At 41.8% G+C, this 20,973-nt stretch overlaps 1 protein-coding gene across 4 annotated transcripts in view; it reads right to left on the reverse strand.

The window, feature by feature from the left end:
- ACE (angiotensin I converting enzyme) overlaps positions 1 to 20,973 on the reverse strand; it is a 149,408-nt gene that overhangs the window by 26,736 nt on the left and 101,699 nt on the right. For 3 of the 4 annotated variants that reach the window (XM_068121109.2, XM_068121110.2, XM_068121111.2), the window contains 7 exons: positions 17,366 to 17,463; positions 17,031 to 17,203; positions 16,467 to 16,690; positions 16,078 to 16,222; positions 14,131 to 14,229; positions 13,897 to 14,019; positions 5,273 to 5,448 (listed from right to left, as the gene is read on the reverse strand). In XM_068121109.2, coding sequence (XP_067977210.2) covers positions 5,273 to 5,448; positions 13,897 to 14,019; positions 14,131 to 14,229; positions 16,078 to 16,222; positions 16,467 to 16,690; positions 17,031 to 17,203; positions 17,366 to 17,463 — 1,038 coding nt within the window. The remainder of the gene's footprint in view (positions 1 to 5,272; positions 5,449 to 13,896; positions 14,020 to 14,130; positions 14,230 to 16,077; positions 16,223 to 16,466; positions 16,691 to 17,030; positions 17,204 to 17,365; positions 17,464 to 20,973) is intronic. The other variant, XR_013623864.1, reaches the window with a different exon arrangement.

Here is a 20,973-nt window from a genome sequence, read left to right on the forward strand (position 1 = left end):
ACTTTCTTGCTGACCGTGGTGTAGAGCATATGGAGTGGCCTGCCATGTCCCCGGATATGAATCCGATAGAGAACTTGTGGGCAGAATTAACGCGTCAAATCGACCACTTGGACCAGCAGCCGACCTCTGTGCGTGAAATGCCGCAGGCTATTGTCACTGTATGGCAAGTGATTCCTGTCCAAACCTTGGCAAATCTCGTGAACAGCATGCCTCAACGTGTACGTGCTCTCCTGAATGCTCGTGGGGGTTACACGAAGTACTGAACTGTAATTTTACTGTCCGTAATCCCAGTCGTAGTTTAACTTTTGTTTTTGTTAAAAAAAAATGTGGCTAATGTGCAAAATAAAGAGATACTTCTGGAAAACGTACAGAGGTTTAACACAGTACTGTCCGTGAATTGAGTTCGATATCAGTTTACATCACTTTCAAGGATCAATTTATTTGTTTCGAAATGTCAAATGTGGTTTTTTGTTTCTTTTAAAGGTCACATCAACAAAATCTAGAATAATTTCAACATAATTCCAATGAACTTTTGGTTCTAAGACATCTTGAAAAGTAAGTTTACCCCCACAAAAAAAATATTCCATATTAAATGCCAAGTCTGTATATATATATATATAAATATATATATATATATATATATATATATATATATATATATATATATATATATATATATATATATATATATATACATATATATACATATATATATATATATATATATATATATATACATATATATACATATATATATATATATATATATATATATATATACATATATATATACATATATATATATATATATATATATATATATATATATATATATATTGTTGTGGATATGAGAATGGTTTTTTTTTTTTTTGTAGTAGTAGTGTAAATTGTTGTAAAGATCACCCTTTGTAAATGTCATGATCCTTGTAAATACCTCCGTAGTGTAAAGGTCAAAGGGCGTCTCGGTAGTTATTCCATGAAACACCACATTGCAGGACCCGATAAAACCCTTGTTCAGTAGTTTATATCTTATTATGTGTTTTAGAGTAAGGCCTTGTCTTCCATTAGAATGACACTCCATTGCACCGAGTGAAATAAGAGTAGATTCCCTTCATTCCCATTCCCAAAACCTCCATTTCCCCTTTCGTCATTGCCAGGCCTCAATTGCCATTGCCAATTACATCCCCTCCAATTGCCGCCATTGACCACGAGGCAGGGTCGGAGGAGAAGGGCGTGTCTCCACCTCGTCATAGAGGGGAGGAGTGAGCCAGCCCCGAACAACCAACCGAGCACGAGGGGTTTGGTTTGAGAGGGCGGAGGAAGAGCGTTTGGGGGAGGTTCGCAAAGGTTGAGGGGCGGGGCCTATATAACCCACTGCGGGGCGTTCCCCAAGGGGAGATGAGTCCAAGAGATGAGCTGAAAGGCTGAGCTGAGCTGCGTGGTGAGGTACAAAGGAAAGAGCTGGGTCGTCAGAGCAGCGCGCGTAGAGAGGTCCATGAGAAGAGCTGAGTTAGTCGTCAGGGGTGGTCAGTGGTTGCGTTGAGTGGTTGCGTTGAGTTGTCGGTGGAGAAAGAGTGGTTGGACCAAGGAAGAGAGAGGAGAGAACCCGTCACGCCAGACCCCCCACCAGCGCGTCGGCTCCACCAAGCAGCTCCGACCCGTGATCCCGCGCACACGACAGGCTCGGTGGCATCAGCGGCCGTCGAGGTCCAGCCCGACGTCCCGTGCGGGATCAAGCTCCAGCCAGCTCCGTGCCGTCCTCCCCCTCCAGCCAGATACCTCCTTCCAGCCAATCCACTCAGCAATTCCCCGCATGAGTCTGTGTCTTCGTTTGTTCTGTCCTGGGTAGTAATTAAGCCTGTTAGGTCAGCTAGTATTTTCCCTGTGTCTCTAAAAGCTTCTGTATATTATTTTATTATCTTTCCTTCTCCTTGGTTACTTTGAGCCTGTAAATAGTAATAAATAGTAATCGTATTTCAAACCTTTCTTTGCCTTCGTCTTCCTTTTCTTCACATCCGTGTCGTCTTAGTCTTTTCCCGATTGAATAGCGGTGGCGCGATACGGCCAACGTTTGGGTAAATCGGGTTTAGTCAGGGAACAACTGTTCGGCCGCGGTTATACCTCCGCTCGGTAAAAATAACATCCTAATCCGCGGACCGTAACAATATATATATATATATATATATATATATATATATATATGTATGTATGTATATACATATGTATATATATATATATATATGTATGTATATCTATATATATATATATATGTATGTATGTATGTATATATATATATGTATGTATATGTTTATATATGTATATATCTATATATGTATATATCTATATATATCTATATAAACAAGCATTCTGAGTATTGCGCTGCAATACATGTCCCCTACCGGCAGTCTGTCGTCCGGAAAACTGTTGGGGAAATTACCAAGGGTTATTTACCCACAGGTTCTAAATTGTTCCCAATCGCTAATTACCTCAGGACGGGCTCACCTGTGATTCGCACTCGGGACTTCGATTTATACACCTTGCAGACAGGTCAGCAGAAGCACGAGAAAATAAGTTGTTGATAAAGAACCTTTCGAGTCGCTAAATATCAGTAATTTATTATATTTTCCGGTTCACGATCAATGATCGATGTGTATATATATGTTGCTCGGCTTGGTTCCGCCCCTCCGGAAAGTGCGCGGTGTTGACGTTCGCGAGACGAGGCTGAGGGCGCACGGTGCGGCTTGAGGAGATCTCCAGAATAAACAAAAGATATCCATTTTAAAAATATTTTCGTTTAATTAACGATACCTGCCAAACCACGTGCCATATCGCAAATTCCAAAAGGACATTTCAGTAGACTGACATGCTGAACAGATATGTGAAGTTTCCCCTCGATTGGATCAAAAATGAGGGAGGGGCTCGGTTTTAAAGGTTCATGCTTAAAAACGTCATAACTCTGAAACTATGTGATGCATGACATCATGCTCGCTGACTTTTTTGTTCATCATGGGTATGCGATTCTGCCTGCAAAGTTTGGCCTCGATCTGTTCAGCCGTTGCAGAGAAAAAGGGGTTTTCGTGTTTTCACAAAAAACAATATGGCGGCCGAACCACGTGACCTGTGATGTCATAATTACCATTAAAATATTCTACAGACCGAGTCCCCCCTACGGTGAAAATTTGATCTCAATCGGTCCTATTATTGCAGAGAAAATATCTTTTTTAAAGGAAATTAAAACTTAAAATGGCACTGAGTTAAGGATCATCAGAATTATCAGAATTCCCAAAGTTCAAAGTGCCATAACTTTGTCAAAAATGATCGAAACGTCGTGAAGTTCGAACTTGATCTGTAACTTTTCATGAGGAAACCATGTGCCAAGTTTGAAATCATTAGCATTAAGCGTTTAGAAAAGAAGTCCGGAAAACTGTTCTTTGCGTGACGGACTGACTGACGGACTGACAGACTGACGGACTGACAGGCTGACGGACTGACAGACTGACAGACTGACGGACGGAGGGACGGCGTGCAAACCTATAGTCCCCTCCGGTGTACACCAGTAGGGGACTAACAAGCATTCTGAGTATTGCGCTGCAATACATGTCCCCTACCGGGAGTGTGAATTATATAATTACCAACTCACGGTCTGAGGTAACTCGGCTAAAAATGATCCGATTTGCACCAAATAAAGTTCATGAATGGTTGCACAGACCCCTAAAGTGGAAACAGAATGTAAATCGGAGTTAAAATAAGCCCGCAAGGTCGCTCCGTGGAGCGGCCTGCACTTATTGCACTGTGTGAATTATATAATTGGCAACTCACGGTCTGAGGTAACTCGGCTAAGAATTATCCCATTTGCACCAAATAAAGTTCATGAATGGTTGCACAGACCCCTACTTCTCACTAAAAGTGGAAACAGAATGTAAATTGGAGTTAAAACAAGGAATATTAACAGCTTTGACTTACCGCACTCCAAATTATAGTCCGGAAAACTGTTGGGAAAATTACCAAAGTTCAAAGTGCCATAACTTTGTCAAAAATGATAGAAACGTCGTGAAGTTCGAACTTGATCTGTAACTTATCATGAGGAAACCATGTGCTAAGTCTGAAATCATTAGCATTAAGAGTTTAGAAAAAAAGTCCGGAAAACTGTTCTTTGCATGACGGACTGACAGACGGAGGGACGGAGTGCAAACATATAGTCCCCTCCGGTGTACACCGGTAGGGGACTAATAAGTATATGTATATTATATATATATATATATATATATATATATATATATATATATATATACACACAGGAACCTATCTGGCATGATGATGCTGTGGTAGAAGCACTCATAATCGAGCTGTTTAGCCTGGGTCTGATTCTCTACACAATGATAAACTGTTGGAGTTGTGCTTCTCAAGCAGAATGGAGCATCAGAGTGTGTGTTTTCCTTTGGATGAGCATTAATGTCGGGACCCATATTCTCGCCTTCGTTGGTGGATGGTAAATATCTCACGGTTTTTTTTTAATGAAGAGTAGGTGGGTTTACGTCACCGGCACCCTGAAAAATTGTAATTTCCTGCTCTAACCCTCGAGATTAGAGCTCCACTGTCTCCGTCTCACAGTTCCACTGCTTCAGTCTCCCAGGCATGCTCCCAGCAATGATGCAAACAACCAGCAACTTGCGACACAGAAATGAATGAACGAATGAATGCCAGGCCCTGTAGTTTTACGTAAGTGTTGAGAGATGTGGAACCAACTTCCACACTCTCTTCAATCTCATTCTGCACTTCAGGTCTTCAAGACAGCTGTTCACCACCATTTCAGATTATCCAAAATCCAAAACCATGATCTTTTCCACCCTCATTACCCCAAATCCCCCATTCAACCCCCAAGCCCTCCTCCTTCCAAATTTCCAGTTCTCCCTCCTGAGAATTTCCTTCTGTATCCGTCTTGTCCACTCTATACATCCTCTCCTGGCCCCCATTCCTCCCCACATCCATTGTTTGTCCAAGTCTGCCTCAATATTGGCCTCAACTCTGCTGTTGATGCCCCTCTCTCTCTTTCTCTCTCCACTGCACCATTTGTCCTGTTACGTCCTGATCCGTTCAGTGTACTGACTCTTCCACGAGCTTCGACTATGTATACAAATTTATTTGCAATTTAGGAATCATTTGGTGCACAAGATAATAAGAGTTGTTTGAATAGACTTATAGACAGCTTAAATGGCTGAATATAATTATGTATAACAACTGGGTGGAATGCTCCTTCAACCTTCATACTCACAAGGACTCCAATTATACTCTGGCCAACCAAGCACTTCATTTTCATTTTCTTTCTTCAGCCAGGTAGTCAGGGGCTGAAAATACTCCAGGAGGCTTTTGGCCGACATGTTTCTCTGGCCCGTAATTTTTTCCATTGCATCTTGCCAGGGCTTGCTCGAACCAAGACGCATCATGTCCCTGCGAGGGGATATATGGGTAATTGTAATCAAATGCGCCCTCCCATCCATTGAGCACAATGGGGTATGCAAGGAGGAGGGGGTGGAATGAAACATCTGAACTGATAAAGTTTTTTTTCCCCATAATTGCAAATTGTAGATAATTTATTTAGGAATATCATAAATCACCAAGCACAATATAATAAAAAGTGTGGATCACAAAAGGAAGTCCTGTAAGGTGGACACTTGTCCTTTTAGAGTCCTCTCTGTTCACCATGAAAGTAGAGAGGGATGGAAAAGGTACCCCAAATATAGGTTGTTCCACTCTCCCGACTGGATAACCGCTTCCAGAAGGATCATCCAAACTGACTTCGAAACATAAAATTGTAACTCTACTCGACATTTTAAACAGTGATAGACCCGAATGAAGAACAGTTATCGTCCCCCAAGAGCTCTCACGATGTGACATCGACATCGCTCCTCTTAGTGAGACCAGATGTGCAGACAAAGGGATGGCTATACATTTTTTTTTTGTAAAGATAAACATGCAAACGCCAAGCTATTATAAATACATGGTGTCAGTTTTTCCATTAAGAATAAGCTAGTCAACTGAAAGAGCAAATTCAAAATTCACGTTAGCGAGTGTCTGCTTTCCACCATCAAGTGGCCAGAAGTTTGTGTGAAGAGCATAATGCCCCAACACTTGATGTAGAGGAAGAGCATATAGACTAGGTCTACACAGACCTCTGCAGTCCAGATCGCCATCCTGATAGAGGAAGGAAGAGTTTATTCTCCTCAGTGTCTTCAATGTGAGAGTCGGTCAGGACTCATGGTGGAGGGGCACCACTGGGAACGAAGGATTGGGGAAAGTCAACTTCAACTGTATTCTTCTTTTTAGCTAATATACTGAGTAGGATCTTGTCATTACCAACACCATATTCAAAGTGACAAGTACAAATCGACATCGAAACACCCTCGTTTGAAAGAATTGGTACTTTCTTGATCATGTCATCATGAGAGCACATGACCAAAAGATCATCCATATATCACCAGGATCATATGATGAGCTGACAACAGTTGGGCAGACCATCAATTAGTGGGATCGGTAGTATGTACATATATAGATATACTAGCTTGGCTCGGCTCGCTGCGCTCACCTCACCAAGCGTCATTACTGAGGGACGGGCTTATTTTAGCTGAGGATAATGACTGTACCTGAGTTGCTGTGTTGTCATGATTTACACCAATCATAATACAAACAATTATTTTGCACAAATGTATTTGTTGTGTTTGTGATATTACATTTTTATAGGCAATTTCGGTTGAAGATTTAGGTTGAATGTTTTTTTTTTCAAGAAAGAACCCCTCAGCACATACATAGGGGAGGGGTAGGTGCAGATTGGAAGTTTGGGACGATTACACCTCACCACCAAGTAATTTAAAACACCTCACAACCATAAAACACGTAATAAAAACACCTCACCACCATGAAATTGAAAACACCTCACAGCCATAAAACACGCAATAAAAACACCTCACCACCATGAAATTGAAAACACCTCACAGCCATAAAACACGCAATAAAAACACCTCACCACCATGAAATTGAAAACACCTCACAGCCATAAAACACGCAATAAAAACACCTCACCACCATGAAATTGAAAATACCTCACAGCCATAAAACACGTAATTAAAACACCGCACAGCCATAAAACACGAAATAAAAACACCTCACCACCATGAAATTGAAAACACCCCACAGCCATAAAACACGCAATAAAAACACCTCACCACCATGAAATTGAAAACACCTCACAGCCATAAAACACGCAATAAAAACACCTCACCACCATGAAATTGAAAACACCTCACAGCCATAAAACACGCAATAAAAACACCTCACCACCATGAAATTGAAAACACCTCACAGCCATAAAACACGCAATAAAAACACCTCAACACCATGAAATTGAAAATACCTCACAGCCATAAAACACGTAATTAAAACACCTCACCACCATGAAATTGAAAACACCTCACCACCATGAAATTGAAAACACCTCACAGCCATAAAACACGCAATAAAAACACCTCACCACCATGAAATTGAAAATACCTCACAGCCATAAAACACGAAATAAAAACACCTCACCACCATGAAATTGAAAACACCTCACAGCCATAAAACACGCAATAAAAACACCTCACCACCATGAAATTGAAAATACCTCACAGCCATAAAACACATAATTAAAACACCTCACAGCCATAAAACACGAAATAAAAACACCTCACCACCATGAAATTGAAAACACCTCACAGCCATAAAACACGAAATAAAAATACCTCACCACCATGAAATTGAAAACACCCCACAGCCATAAAACACGCAATAAAAACACCTCACCACCATGAAATTGAAAACACCTCACAGCCATAAAACACGCAATAAAAACACCTCACAGCCATAAAACACGCAATAAAAACACCTCACAGCCATAAAACACGCAATAAAAACACCTCACAGCCATAAAACACGCAATAAAAACACCTCACAGCCATAAAACACGAAATAAAAACACCTCACCACCATGAAATTGAAAACACCTCACAGCCATAAAACACGCAATAAAAACACCTCACAGCCATAAAACACGCAATAAAAACACCTCACAGCCATAAAACACGAAATAAAAACACCTCACCACCATGAAATTGAAAACACCTCACAGCCATAAAACACGCAATTCAAACACCTCACAGCCATAAAACACGCAATAAAAACACCTCACCACCATGAAATTGAAAACACCCCACAGCCATAAAACACGTAATTCAAACACCTCACAGCCATAAAACACGCAATAAAAACACCTCACCACCATGAAATTGAAAACACCTCACAGCCATAAAACACGCAATAAAAACACCTCACCACCATGAAATTGAAAATACCTCACAGCCATAAAACACGCAATAAAAACACCTCACAGCCATAAAACACGAAATATAAACACCTCACAGCCATAAAACACGAAATAAAAACACCTCACAGCCATAAAACACGGATTAAAAACACCTCACAGCCATAAAACACGAAATAAAACACCTCACAGCCATAAAACACGTAATAAAAACACCTCACAGCCATAAAACATGAAATAAAAACACCTCACAGCCATAAAACAAGAAATAAGAACACCTCACAGCCATAAAACACGTAATAAAAACACCTCACAGCCATAAAACACGAAATAAAAACACCTCACAGCCATAAAACACGAAATAAAAACACCTCACAGCCATAAAACACGTAATAAAAACACCTCACAGCCATAAAACATGAAATAAAAACACCTCACAGCCATAAAACATGAAATAAAAACACCTCACAGCCATAAAACAAGAAATAAAAACACCTCACAGCCATAAAACATAAGAACACCTCACAGCCATAAAACACGTAATAAAAACACCTCACAGCCATAAAACATAAAAACACCTCACTTCCATAAAACACGTAATAAAAACACCTCGCAGCCATAAAACATAAAACACCTCACAGCCATAAAACACGTAATAAAAACACCTCGCAGCCATAAAACATAAAAACACCTCACTTCCATAAAACACGTAATAAAAACACCTCGCAGCCATAAAACATAAGAACACCTCACAGCCATAAAACATGAAATAAAAACACCTCGCAGCCATAAAACATAAAAACACCTCACAGCCATAAAACACGGAATAAAAACACCTCACAGCCGTAAAACATAAAAACACCTCACAGCCATAAAACACGGAATAAAAACACCTCACAGCCATAAAACACGGAATAAAAACACCTCACAGCCATAAAACACGTAATAAAAACACCTCACCACCACGAGATTAAAAACACCTCACAGCCATAAAAAAACGTAATAAAAACACCTCACAGCCACAAAATTAAAAACACCTCACCACCACGTCATTTAGAAACACCTCACCACCAAGTGTTTCAAAACACCTCACCACCAAGTAATTCAAAACACCTCACCACCACGTAATTCAAAACACCTCATCACCACGTAAATCAAAACACCTCACCACCACGTAATTATACATACCTCACCACCACGTAATTCAAAACACCTCACCACCACATAATTAAAAACACCTCACCACCATGTAATTATAAATACCTCACCACCACGTAATTCAAAACACCTCACCACCATGTGATTTAAAAACACCTCACCACCATGTGATTTAAAAACACCTCACCACGACGTCATTTAAAAACACCTCACCACCACATAATAATAATAATAATAATAATAATAATAATAATACATTTATTTTATGTAGCGCTTTTCAAGAAGCCCAAAGGCGCTTTGACAGAGTACAAAAAAACAAGTGCAAAAAGACAAAAAGCAACAGGCAAATAATCAAAGCAAAAGGAAGGAGAAGGAGAAGAGATAGTCAGGGGTTAAATGCTGTGGGTTAAATGTTGAATGCAGTGTTAAACAGGTGGGTCTTGATTGATGTTTTGAATGTGGTGAGTGAGGAGGAGTCTCTGATGGTGTGAGGTAGTGAGTTCCAGAGGGTGGGAGCAGCGATGGAGAAGGCCCTGTCCCCCCAGGATATGAATTTGGTCCGCATGGGGGGGGGAGGGGTGGGGAGGGGAGGGTCAGGAGGTTGGTACCAGCAGAGCGGAGGTTGCGGGTGGGGGTGTGTCTGGAGAGGAGGCCAGTCAGGTAGGATGGGGCCAGGTTATGGAGGGCTTTGTAGGTCAAGAGGAGGATTTTCTACTGGATTCTCTGGGGGATGGGGAGCCAGTGAAGCTTGTAAAGGACGGGGGTGATGTGGTCACGGGTCCGGGAATGGGTGAGTAGACGGGCAGCGGAGTTCTGAATGTATTGGAGTTTATTGATGATTATTGAGGGTGAACCAAAGAGGAGGCTGTTGCAGTTGTCCAGATGGGAGGTGATGAAGGCGTGGATGAGGGTTTCTGCAGCCGTGGAGGAGAGGGATGGACGGAGACGGGTGATGTTTTTCAGGTGAAAGAAGGCTGTCGTTGTGATCTATTTAGTGTATTTGTCGCAGGAGAGGGTTTGGTCAAAGATGATGCCAAGATGCCGGATGTGAGGCGAGGTGGATACTGGGAAACCGTCGATGTTGAAGGCAAAGTTATGGGTGGATTTGGTGAGCGTTTTTGGGCCAATGATGATTATTTCAGATTTATCATAGTTAAGTTTGAGGAAGTTGATTTGAAGCCAGGATTTTATTTCAGTGATGCAGTTTGTCAGGATAGAGTGGGTGGCGGTGGAGATGGACTTGGTGGAGATGAAAAGCTGGATGTCATCGGCGAAGCAGTGGAATTGGAGACCATGATGGCGGATTAAGTGACCAAGGGGGGACAGGTACAGGATGAAGAGGAGGGGGCCAATAACTGAACCTTGGGGGACACCTTGGGGGAGGGGAGCAGTGGGGGATTTGCAGTTATTGATGGAGATGAACTGGCGTCTGTCGGAGAGGTATGATTTGATCCAAGAGAGGGCAGTGCCGGTAAGGTTAAAGGTGGTTTCAAGTCGGGTGAGGAGGATGGTGTGATTGATGTTGTCAAAGGCGGCGCTGAGGTCGAGGAGGATGAGAATGTTGAGGTTGTCAGAGGAGAGGAGAAGGTCGTTGGTGATTTTGAGGAGAGCAGTTTCAGTACTGTGGTTGGAGCGGAACCCGGATTGGAATGTTTCATACAGGTTATTGGCAGAGAGGTGATGTTTAAGTTGAGTGGCTACAACGCGTTCCAAAACTTTTGACAGAAAGGGTAGGTTGGAGATGGGTCTGAAGTTGTTTAGGGTGTCAGGGTTGAGTCCAGGTTTTTTCAGAATGGGGGTAACAGCAGCAATTTTGAGGGATGGTGAGACGATGCCTGTAGACAGGGAGGAGTTTATTGTTGCAGTGATAAGTGGAGAGAGAGCAGGAAGGGAGGCCTTGACAAAGCTGGAGGGGATGGGGTCAAGAGTGCAGGTGGCAGTTTTCATTCCTATGAGGAGTTCAGAGAGGTCAGTAGGGGAGACTGGGGAGAACTGAGACAAGGGTTGGCAGGATAAGGGGTGGGGGGGCAGGTGGTTTGAGGGGGAGCAGGTGCGGTGGTGGTTAAGGTGCTGTAGATGTTGTCAATTTTGCTTTGGAAGAATGAAAGGAAGGAGATGCAGTTGTCTACTTTGAATGACTGGGTGGTGGTGTCCAGGGGGCTGAGGAGTTTGTTTATTGTAGAGAAGAGTGCTTTTGGGTTTCCAGAGCCAGAGTGGATAATTTGAGAGTAGTAGGCGGAGCGGGCACAGGAGAGGGCATCTTTGTAGTGTTGTAGGTGGTCCTTGTAAGCTTGGGAGTGAATTGTGAGACCTGTTTTATTGCGGAGTCTTTCAAGTTGGCGAGCACGAGTTTTCATCAGGCGGAGTTCAGGGGTAAACCAGGGAGCAGAATGGGTGAAAGAAACTGTTTTGGTTTTTATAGGCGCAAGCTGGTCAAGGCAGGAGGAGAGAGTGTGGTTGTAGTAGTCAGTGAGGTCAGAAGGGGTGTGGAGGTCAACGAAGGGAGAAGTGGACATTTTTTCAGAGAGGGTGGATGAGAATGAGGTAGGTGAAAGAGCGTTTCGCTTACGGAAGTTGATAGTGCGATAATGCCTTGGTGCTGGGGTGGGGATGTTGATGGTCATAGTGATGGCTAAGTGGTCAGAGAGGGTGAGGTCGGAGCCAGAGAGATGGTGCAAAATTAATCCAGTAGAGCCAAAAATTAATCCAAAATTTGAACATAATTCAAAATACCTCACCACCACGTGATTCAAAACCACCACAATGTTATTAAAAACATTTCACAACCACGGAAACAAAAGTTTGAGGGAGTCGTTAAGTGACAACACAGACACTGCCCAGATGTGTCTATATAGATAAATGACTGTACCCGAGTTGCCGTTTTGTCATGGTTTAAACCAATCATAATTCAAACAATTATTTTGAACAAATGTATTTGTAATATACGTGATATCACATTTTATAAACAATTGAAGTCGCTGCGTCCTTGGATGACTCCTCAGCACCATCCCGACACACCACCGTGTGTGCTACTGAATGAGGTTGTTTTTACGGTGGACGGAGTGCAAATCCTGCCACCAACCTCCTTGAGGGAGGACTCAGTACCCTGGTACTCATTTTGCCGACCTCAGAAGGATGCCAGGCTGAGTCAACTCCACCTTGTATTAATGCAACAGCTGAACGGGCTTCAAACTCAGGACCTTAGGATCCCAAACCCACCAACCTAACCATTAGGCCTACACCAGGTATAAATCCTATATCGGTAGTTTCCATCAGGATTTGTGTCAAAATATCAAAAGCAACCTAAAGCAGTCTGAATACTGTATGACATCAACAGCTTTCAGACCAATGAACATTGCGAAGACCTCCAAATGCACCTTATAGAGAAACCCGTCCACCTTACAATGAACAGCGACACCATTACGGAGGAAGAATGGCTAGCCTTGAAAGAGACCATACGGGGGTCATGCTTGGAATAGATTGTGTCATTGTCACTTGAAAGACAATCCAGCATATGCAAAGAACATAGGTTATGGATGAGAGGACACAGGAGAGATACCCCCAGGATATTAGGAGGGATAAGGGATGTACAGTTAGACAGTGAATGAATGATCGTTTTAAGGCCATTTTCCCCGCTAGAGCGGGGGTTAGCCTTGCGGGCCCCATGACAATCATGGTTCCCTGTTTGAGGCAATGTTTTTATGGCCGGATGCCCTTCCTGACGCCAACCCTTGGTCACACTCTTATGATGCGCAGGGATATGGTGTACCTATTCTAAACTGGGGTACACACCGGGATCATTCATCCCAGCAAGCTGGTACTCAATTTGCCGACCTCGGAAGGATGACAGGCTGAGTCAACCCCCCTGGCGTTAATTCAGCGATCGCCCGGGATTCGAACCCAGGATCCTCGGATCCCAAGCCGGCACCCTAACCGCTAAGCCAACGCCAGGCGTTGTTACATATGACAGTGAGGAAGATTATTACCAACATATGCAGTAGCGAGATATCCATATGCATATATATATATATATATATATATATATATATATATATATATATATATATATATATATATATATATATATATATATATATATATATATATATGAGCAACATATGCAACATATGCAGTACGAGTAGTCAATGCAGTAGCGAGAGTCTTGACCATTGAATACATTATTAGGGTCTTGTATATCATTTGAGAGCAAGGTTTTACAGTAGCACATGATATCAGGTGATGATAAATTGACCTGAGAGGAGACTTGTCACCAGTTCTGGTGCAACAGGGATCTGGTGTACGCATGAGGGCTCTGGTTGGTTTGTATATATATATATATATGTATAAATGAATAAATTAATCTTCTTAAAAATGAAACAACTTACGCCATGAGATCTCCTGCTGCCTTTGATCTGTAGACATCACATTTGTGCAAAGGGCCCACATGTCCTGCTTCATCACACATGGCTTTGTGAAACTGGAACTGGATGACAAAACTAATAAAATACCTAGGAGAAAACCAAAAAAATAATTAAATGATTATGAAAGCTGCAGCACTGCACTCTTGTATTTACCTTTGTAAACATATTGCATGTTCTAACATGAAGAGTGGTGATCACCTGATGTAGGAAACATCAGAAGGGATGTGGTACTTTGCGCCGGGGTCAAAATCATTTTCTGTTCGAGGAGTTGGTGAGCACACACCTTGGTACTTTAACCTGATGATGAAACAAAACATGAAACATTTTAGTTGTTGGTCTATTTGCTTTTCATGATAATTTTGATTGCCTCTCGATATCGATGCAATTATATCTACCTCCGCTACTGAAGGTGGACGGATGTTATGTTTTTACACCTGTCTGTCTGTCTCTCTGTCTGTCTAATTGTTTGTCTATCTGACTGTTTGTCTATCTGTCTGTCTGTCTGTTTGTTACTTGGCAAAAAATTTTTTGGACAAGTATGTTGATCACTCCAGTTTGTGTGTTTGTCCGCTCACTTATACTTGCCTACAGGTAACAATTTTAAACCAATTTTCACGAAACCACCAAATGGTAGAGTTGGTGGGCTGACAGAAGCCTATTTATTTTTGGGGTCAAAAGGTCAACACAGGCCAAAAGGTCAACAACCTTTTAAAATTTCCAAAATCCTCAATTTTCATCCGATGGACTTGAAATTTGAATAGGATTTGCATAGTAGCTAACTGAATTCAACCACCAACTATTTTTGAGATCAGAACAGGCCAAAAGGAAAACACAGGCCAAAGGTCAATGACCTTTTCAAATGTCTAAAATTCTCAGTTTTCATCTGATTGACTTGAAATTTGAATAGGATTTTCATATGAGCGAACTTAATTCAACCACCATCTATTTTGAGGTTCACATAGGCCAAAAGGTCAACATAGGCCAAAGGTCAACAACCTTTTCAAATTTCTAAAATCCTCAATTTTCACCATATTGACCTGAGATTTAAGGAATTTGCATATCAGGTCGCTGCAGTTCACTATACAAAGGATATGAGTCGATTTTTTTTTTTTTACATTAAAGGGTCAAAGGTGAAGGTTGCATAAAATCCTCAATTTTCCTCCAATTGGCCTGAAATTTTAAGAATTTGCATATTTTAACCACCGAACATTGTGAAGAGCTCCAAATGCACCTTATAGAGAAACTCGTCCACCTTCCATTAAACAACAGTGACACCATTACGGAGGAAGATTGGCTAGCCTTGAAAGAGACATGCTTGGAATAGATTGTGTCATTGTCACTTGAAAGACAATCCAGCATATGCAGAGTAGAGGAACCCGAATTGGTTCACCAATCAAAAGCTAGAAGCTGATTATTATTATTTTTTTTTTTAGATCTAAAGCTCAAAGATCAGGGCTGCATAAAATCATCAATTTTCATTTTGTATTTTTTTTTTAATTGTTCGTTATTTTGAGCATACGGAAGAAGAAGACGTCTGCATGCAAATGGATGCGGATGGGCTTTGCGTTTTCAGATGCTCACTCGTTGCAATTGCATCCATACCAAAATGCATCCTTTCACGGTGTTTTTTTAGTTTGTGCAATGTCAGCACAACAAGATCGTTTTGTGACAATCCAAAGACTTTAAAATACATGAACTATAATAACTGTTTAGTGTAAATTGACCTTGATGGACATGACCAACCACAAATTTAAAACATATGGAGAACTAAACAATGCAAGAGAAATACTTGGGTGAGTCAATTTTAAAAAGTGATGCATTGATCTAATATTGAAAGACAAAATCAGCTTCTTGATTTTGGACTGGTCATGCTAGGTCCAATCCCTGCAGCTCCTTTTCTTCTGAATCTTTGATGGTTTTTCACTTTTAAAAAAAAGGATACTTAAACTAGATATAGCAAAGGTTATTATTTAATCTCTTTGTGCAAATTTTTTTTGGAATTAATTATTTCAATAGCACTATTTGGGAAAACTTGGACTAAAAAGCTGAGTATATAAACATACAGAATATGAACACGTTCTCACCCATTCTAAAATATTTCGCAAGTGCTTCAATTTAATAGTGACTGAACGCAGCGAAACTCACCGGAGGTTCCACCACTGTTTGTTAAAGTCGTTTGAAGATATTCGCCCATCAAACACTTTCCACCGCCATTGGTCCATGAGATAGGCAAAAGGTAGGAAAGCTATTTTATCTAGAGCCATTTTCAGGAGGAAATTAATTTCACTATCTGAATGGGACGATAGAGAGACAGAGCACCCATCGTGAGAACACTCGGCTGGATTAGACTGGACAACCACGAGAGGACTAGACTGAAAACGTGGAGATATCAATAACCGGTCATCAGCAATTGGTAGGTAAACTTTTACCGTGAAATAAATATACATATGTGCATGGTTTACTTATTTTAGGATTTAAACATTACTTTTCCAAATTATTGGGTGCTTTCTGGATATCCTGTGTAAAGCCCAAACCTTCATTGTCATCAACCTTCTCCAGCAGTCCGATCTCCTTGAGATGTTTTGGCGTGGATACAGACAGTGCAAGTACATCTCCAATAGCCTCATGAAAACCAGGGTTTGCCCCATCACGGAAGGGCACTGGCTGGTCCTTGTACTGCATGAAGTATTCAATATGGCCCATCTCATGGTGAATGGTCACCAGGTCATCCATGTTGACAACCGCACACATCTTGATACTGGTCAAGTAAGGGAAGACGGGTTTTTATGCAGGTTGACCGGCAGATATCATTTGTCATAACTGCGAAGATTTATTATTGCCCAGAGTGGTTATCATTGGAAATATATGAGGTTATTAAACTTTGTGTAAGGTTATCAAAACTTTATCAAATTTCAAATCAAGTCGAGTTATCAAACTTTGTCAGCAAAGTTTGTGTAAATATGGCTCAAAAACATCACAAGGTCACAATGGAAGCCATTTTTTAAGAATATAATGACAGTACAGTAAAAAAAAAAAAAGAAAAAGATGAACAACGACAATGCAGTGACTTTCTTGCCAAAATAAATTACTGGATTCACCGGAAGTCTTTGCGATTGCCAAAGTCCCAAGCAGAGGGGTGACAAACCACTTCCCGTCCATCATTGGGCTTTGTCAGCATGGACTTGTCCCAGAATTCTTGTGGCATTGGAATGAGGTTGAGTGAAGTAAAGAATTCATCTGCAATGTGGAACATGTGGGTGGCATTCCACTTCTGCCCAGAAAAGAAAGAGGAATGCAAATGTGAGGTGAAATCACAAAACGTATTGTATATCCACTGTAATAACTTGTCAATTAATTTTGTTAAATGATAAATGTCCAGTATAATGTATTTTCCTGAATTTGGTAATTATGAAATAGTATATTAAACCTTTACCTGTTTCTGCATAGCAGGTGTGGCATCTATTTGGGGGGCAGAAGGATAAGGCACAACCAGGTCGTATATATTGATCCAAGACTGCGCCCACATGTTACCTTCAAAGGACATCACACAAAAATAAACATAATCCATTTTGAACCTTTATTCCCTTCATTTGCACTATTAAAGGCAGGCAAACTATGTTCGAACAATAGGGTTTATCGACTAAATGTTTAGGAAGGTATGTCAACTGCCATTGGAAGCAAAGTAAAGCTGACGTTTCAGGCATTGACTTCAATGGAGCAAAAGCAGTATTTTGAATTGTTTGCCAGTCGCCTGTCCAACTCACAATCCCACGAGATATGCATAAAATATATGTGACCATGAGCAGGTCATGGTCTGTTACGGTCACCTGCCCATCTCACAATGCCACCAGATAGGCAGAAAGGATATATGTGACAATAAACATCCGAAACCAATTATCTGCTTCCCGATTCGTACATACACATCGTTAAAAGTAGATAATGACCTCGGCAAATTTCTAATGACATGGGTTTAATCTCTGCTTGAGAGAATGTCACATCGTTATTTTGGTGGTGCATAAGTTAACAGACTGCTGTGTCGATGGCTGAGGCTGATCTTCACGAGGCCCTTAACACCAATCGGCTCAAAATCCTTTTAGCTGTCGTTTTGGTAGTTTTACAATGAAGGGAAAATGGAAAGGGAGGGCAGAGTGATTGTGAATATGACAGCTCTGAGGCGTCTTTGGCTTGGCATAGCAGTGAGCATCAACATGGCGGCTGTAAGATTTTTCATCAGGATGAAATCGTGGGTGGGTGGAGTCAGGCCAGCTATCCAACCAATCGGTTGGAAGAATTGCTACAGGAACACAGACGGACATGCACAAACAAGCGTATTATTGTATATACGTGTATATATATATATATATATATATATATATACAGACTTGGCATTTAATATGGAATATTTTTTTGTGGGGCTGAACTTACTTTTCAAGATGTCTTAGAACCAAAAGTTCATTGAAATTATGTTGAAATTATTCTAGATTTTGTTAATGTGACCTTTAAAAGAAACAAAAACCACATTTGACATTTCGAAACAAATAAATTGATCCTTGAAAGTGATGTAAACTGATATCGAACTCAATTCATGGACAGTACTGTGTTAAACTTCTGTACGTTTTCCAGAAGTATCTCTTTATTTTGCACATTAGCCAAATTTTTTTTAAACAAAAGTTAAATTACAACAGGGATTACGGACTAAAATTACAGTTCAGTACTTCGTGTAACCCCCACGAGCATTCAGGAGAGCACGTACACATTGAGGCATGCTGTTCACGAGATTTGCCAAGGTTTGGACAGGAATCGCTTGCCATGCAGTGACAATAGCCTGCTGCAATTCACGCACAGAGGTCGGCTGCGGGTCCAAGTGGTCAATTTGACACATTAATTCTGCCCACAAGTTCTCTATTCGATTCATATCCGGAGACATGGCAGGCCACTGCATATGCTCTACACCACGGTCAGCAAGAAAGTGTTGGATCATGCGAGCACGATGAGGCCGTGCATTGTCATCTTGGAAGACGAAGTTTCCTCGAAAGGCTGCACGAGCAAATGGAAGCAATGTTTCTTCCAGAATGGCCCTGTACTTGAACTGGTTCAGGTTTCCATTCGGAACAACCAGGTCAGTTTTGCCCCCTGCATGAAAAGCAGCCCAAACGGTCACCCCACCACCTCCAGCTTGGACTCTTGGCACTATACCATCTTTGTTGTAGGCTTCATGCACTTGTCTGCACACTCGGACGCAGCCATCTTGACGATAGACCAGAAATCTAGACTCGTCACTGAAGATCATGTGATTCCAGTGTCCTGGCTGCCATTGACTGTGCTCTCTGGCCCACTGCAATCGGCGCTGGCGTTGTTGTCTGGTCAGGCGTGGCTTTCTCACGGGACGCCTGGCACAATAGCCTGCTTGAACCAGTTGTTGGTTGACTAGCCTTCTGGATACAGGCACATTTGTCAGTTGCTGCCACTCAGCCCCAAGCCGATTAGCTGAATTGGTACGGCCATTGCAGACTAACCGGTGCAGCTGACGATCATCCCTCATTGTGGTTCTGCAGGGACGTCCTGGCCTCGGTATTGGAGTAGGGACACCCCTCTGAGCATTTCGTTTCAGGATCTGTGACACCTGACCTTGAGTGATGCCATACTGCCGAGCAATAGCACGCTGTTTCATGCCGCAATTTCGTAAAGCCACCACTCCATGACAAACAGCATTGTCGAGTTGACGGACCATCTCCAGAGGAAGCGGCAATAACTTTTGGAGACGTGCAGCAGTTGTTTTCCACCAATACAGAACGCAACAACCCTTGTATACCCGACTGTGAAGCCAATCATCAAATGCACCTGTCCGTACATTTTGCCACGCCATCTGTGATATAATCCTGTTGTTGACTTCTTGCTGCGACAGACAATCAGTGACTTGGTTCTTTTAACAAATAAATCACCAAAGTGTAAAAGAAACTCACCAGATTGATATACTGAGTTAAGAAAGTAAACCCAAGTCAAGAAAAAAATAATATTCCATGTTAAATGCCAAGTCTGTATATTGTATACAAGATCGAGGCTCGTGAAAGAGCTAACATTAATCACACAAAAAGTCAAACCGACACATAAAACACAAAATAAGGGGAGCGGAAGACAAGATGGGGAGAGAGGGGAAAGGACACAAACAAAACATTTGAGAGCAGGGACATCGAGAGAAATGTGGGAGGGAGAGGGCTTGGGGGGAGGTGGGAGAGGTATAAAACATATGGACACTGCAAGGACTTCCAGGAAAGAAGTTGGAATTTCAAAAAAGTGTATCTGGGGTGAATTAGGCGGGGTAGAAAAGATCAAGGTTTTGGATGGGGGAAGATAAGAGATGGTGGTGAACAGCTGTTTCAAAAACCTGGAGGGAAGAGTGGGATTGAAGGGAGTGGGGGAGTTTGTTTCAGAGGCTGGAGAAAAGAGGAATGAAAGAGTGAAGGTGAGCAGTGAGCCTAGATTTGGCAGTTTAACCTAACCATAAGAGGGTTGCTGGCAGATCTTGTGCGACCTGTAGGAATATTTGAGTGACAGAGCACAGAGAGAGCTGGGGGAGCAAGGCCGGAGAGGAGTCGGTAGAAGACAGAAAGACCACCAACCTGCCTGCAGTGAGTGAGTGAAAGGCCCTCGGAGTTGGCTTAAATATTACAATAATATTAAATATTACAATAAGATGTTTGCTTTTGGATTTAAGGAATTACTAGCTATCATGGGTTTGTGTGTGTTTTATTTTGTGTGCATCCAGGTTATTACTCTGTTCCACTCCACCAATTTTTGAAACGAACAGGGAGGGGCAGACAAACTCGTGGGACTCGACAAACTCGTCGAGTTTCCAAACACTTTCCAAAATCCACTCTCACCCCTCCCCTCCAAATCTTCCCCATCACCCCTCCCCTCCAAAACTTCCCCATCACCCCTCCCCTCCAAAACTTCCCCATCACCCTCCCCTCCAAATCTTCCCCATCACCCATCCCTTTCAAATCTTCCCCCTTTCCCCTCTCCTCCAAATCCTCCCCATCA

The sequence above is a fragment of the Myxine glutinosa genome, chromosome 6 (assembly GCF_964187855.1).
Source record: "Myxine glutinosa chromosome 6, kmMyxGlut1.1, whole genome shotgun sequence".
Taxonomy (NCBI): Eukaryota; Metazoa; Chordata; class Myxini; order Myxiniformes; family Myxinidae; genus Myxine; species Myxine glutinosa.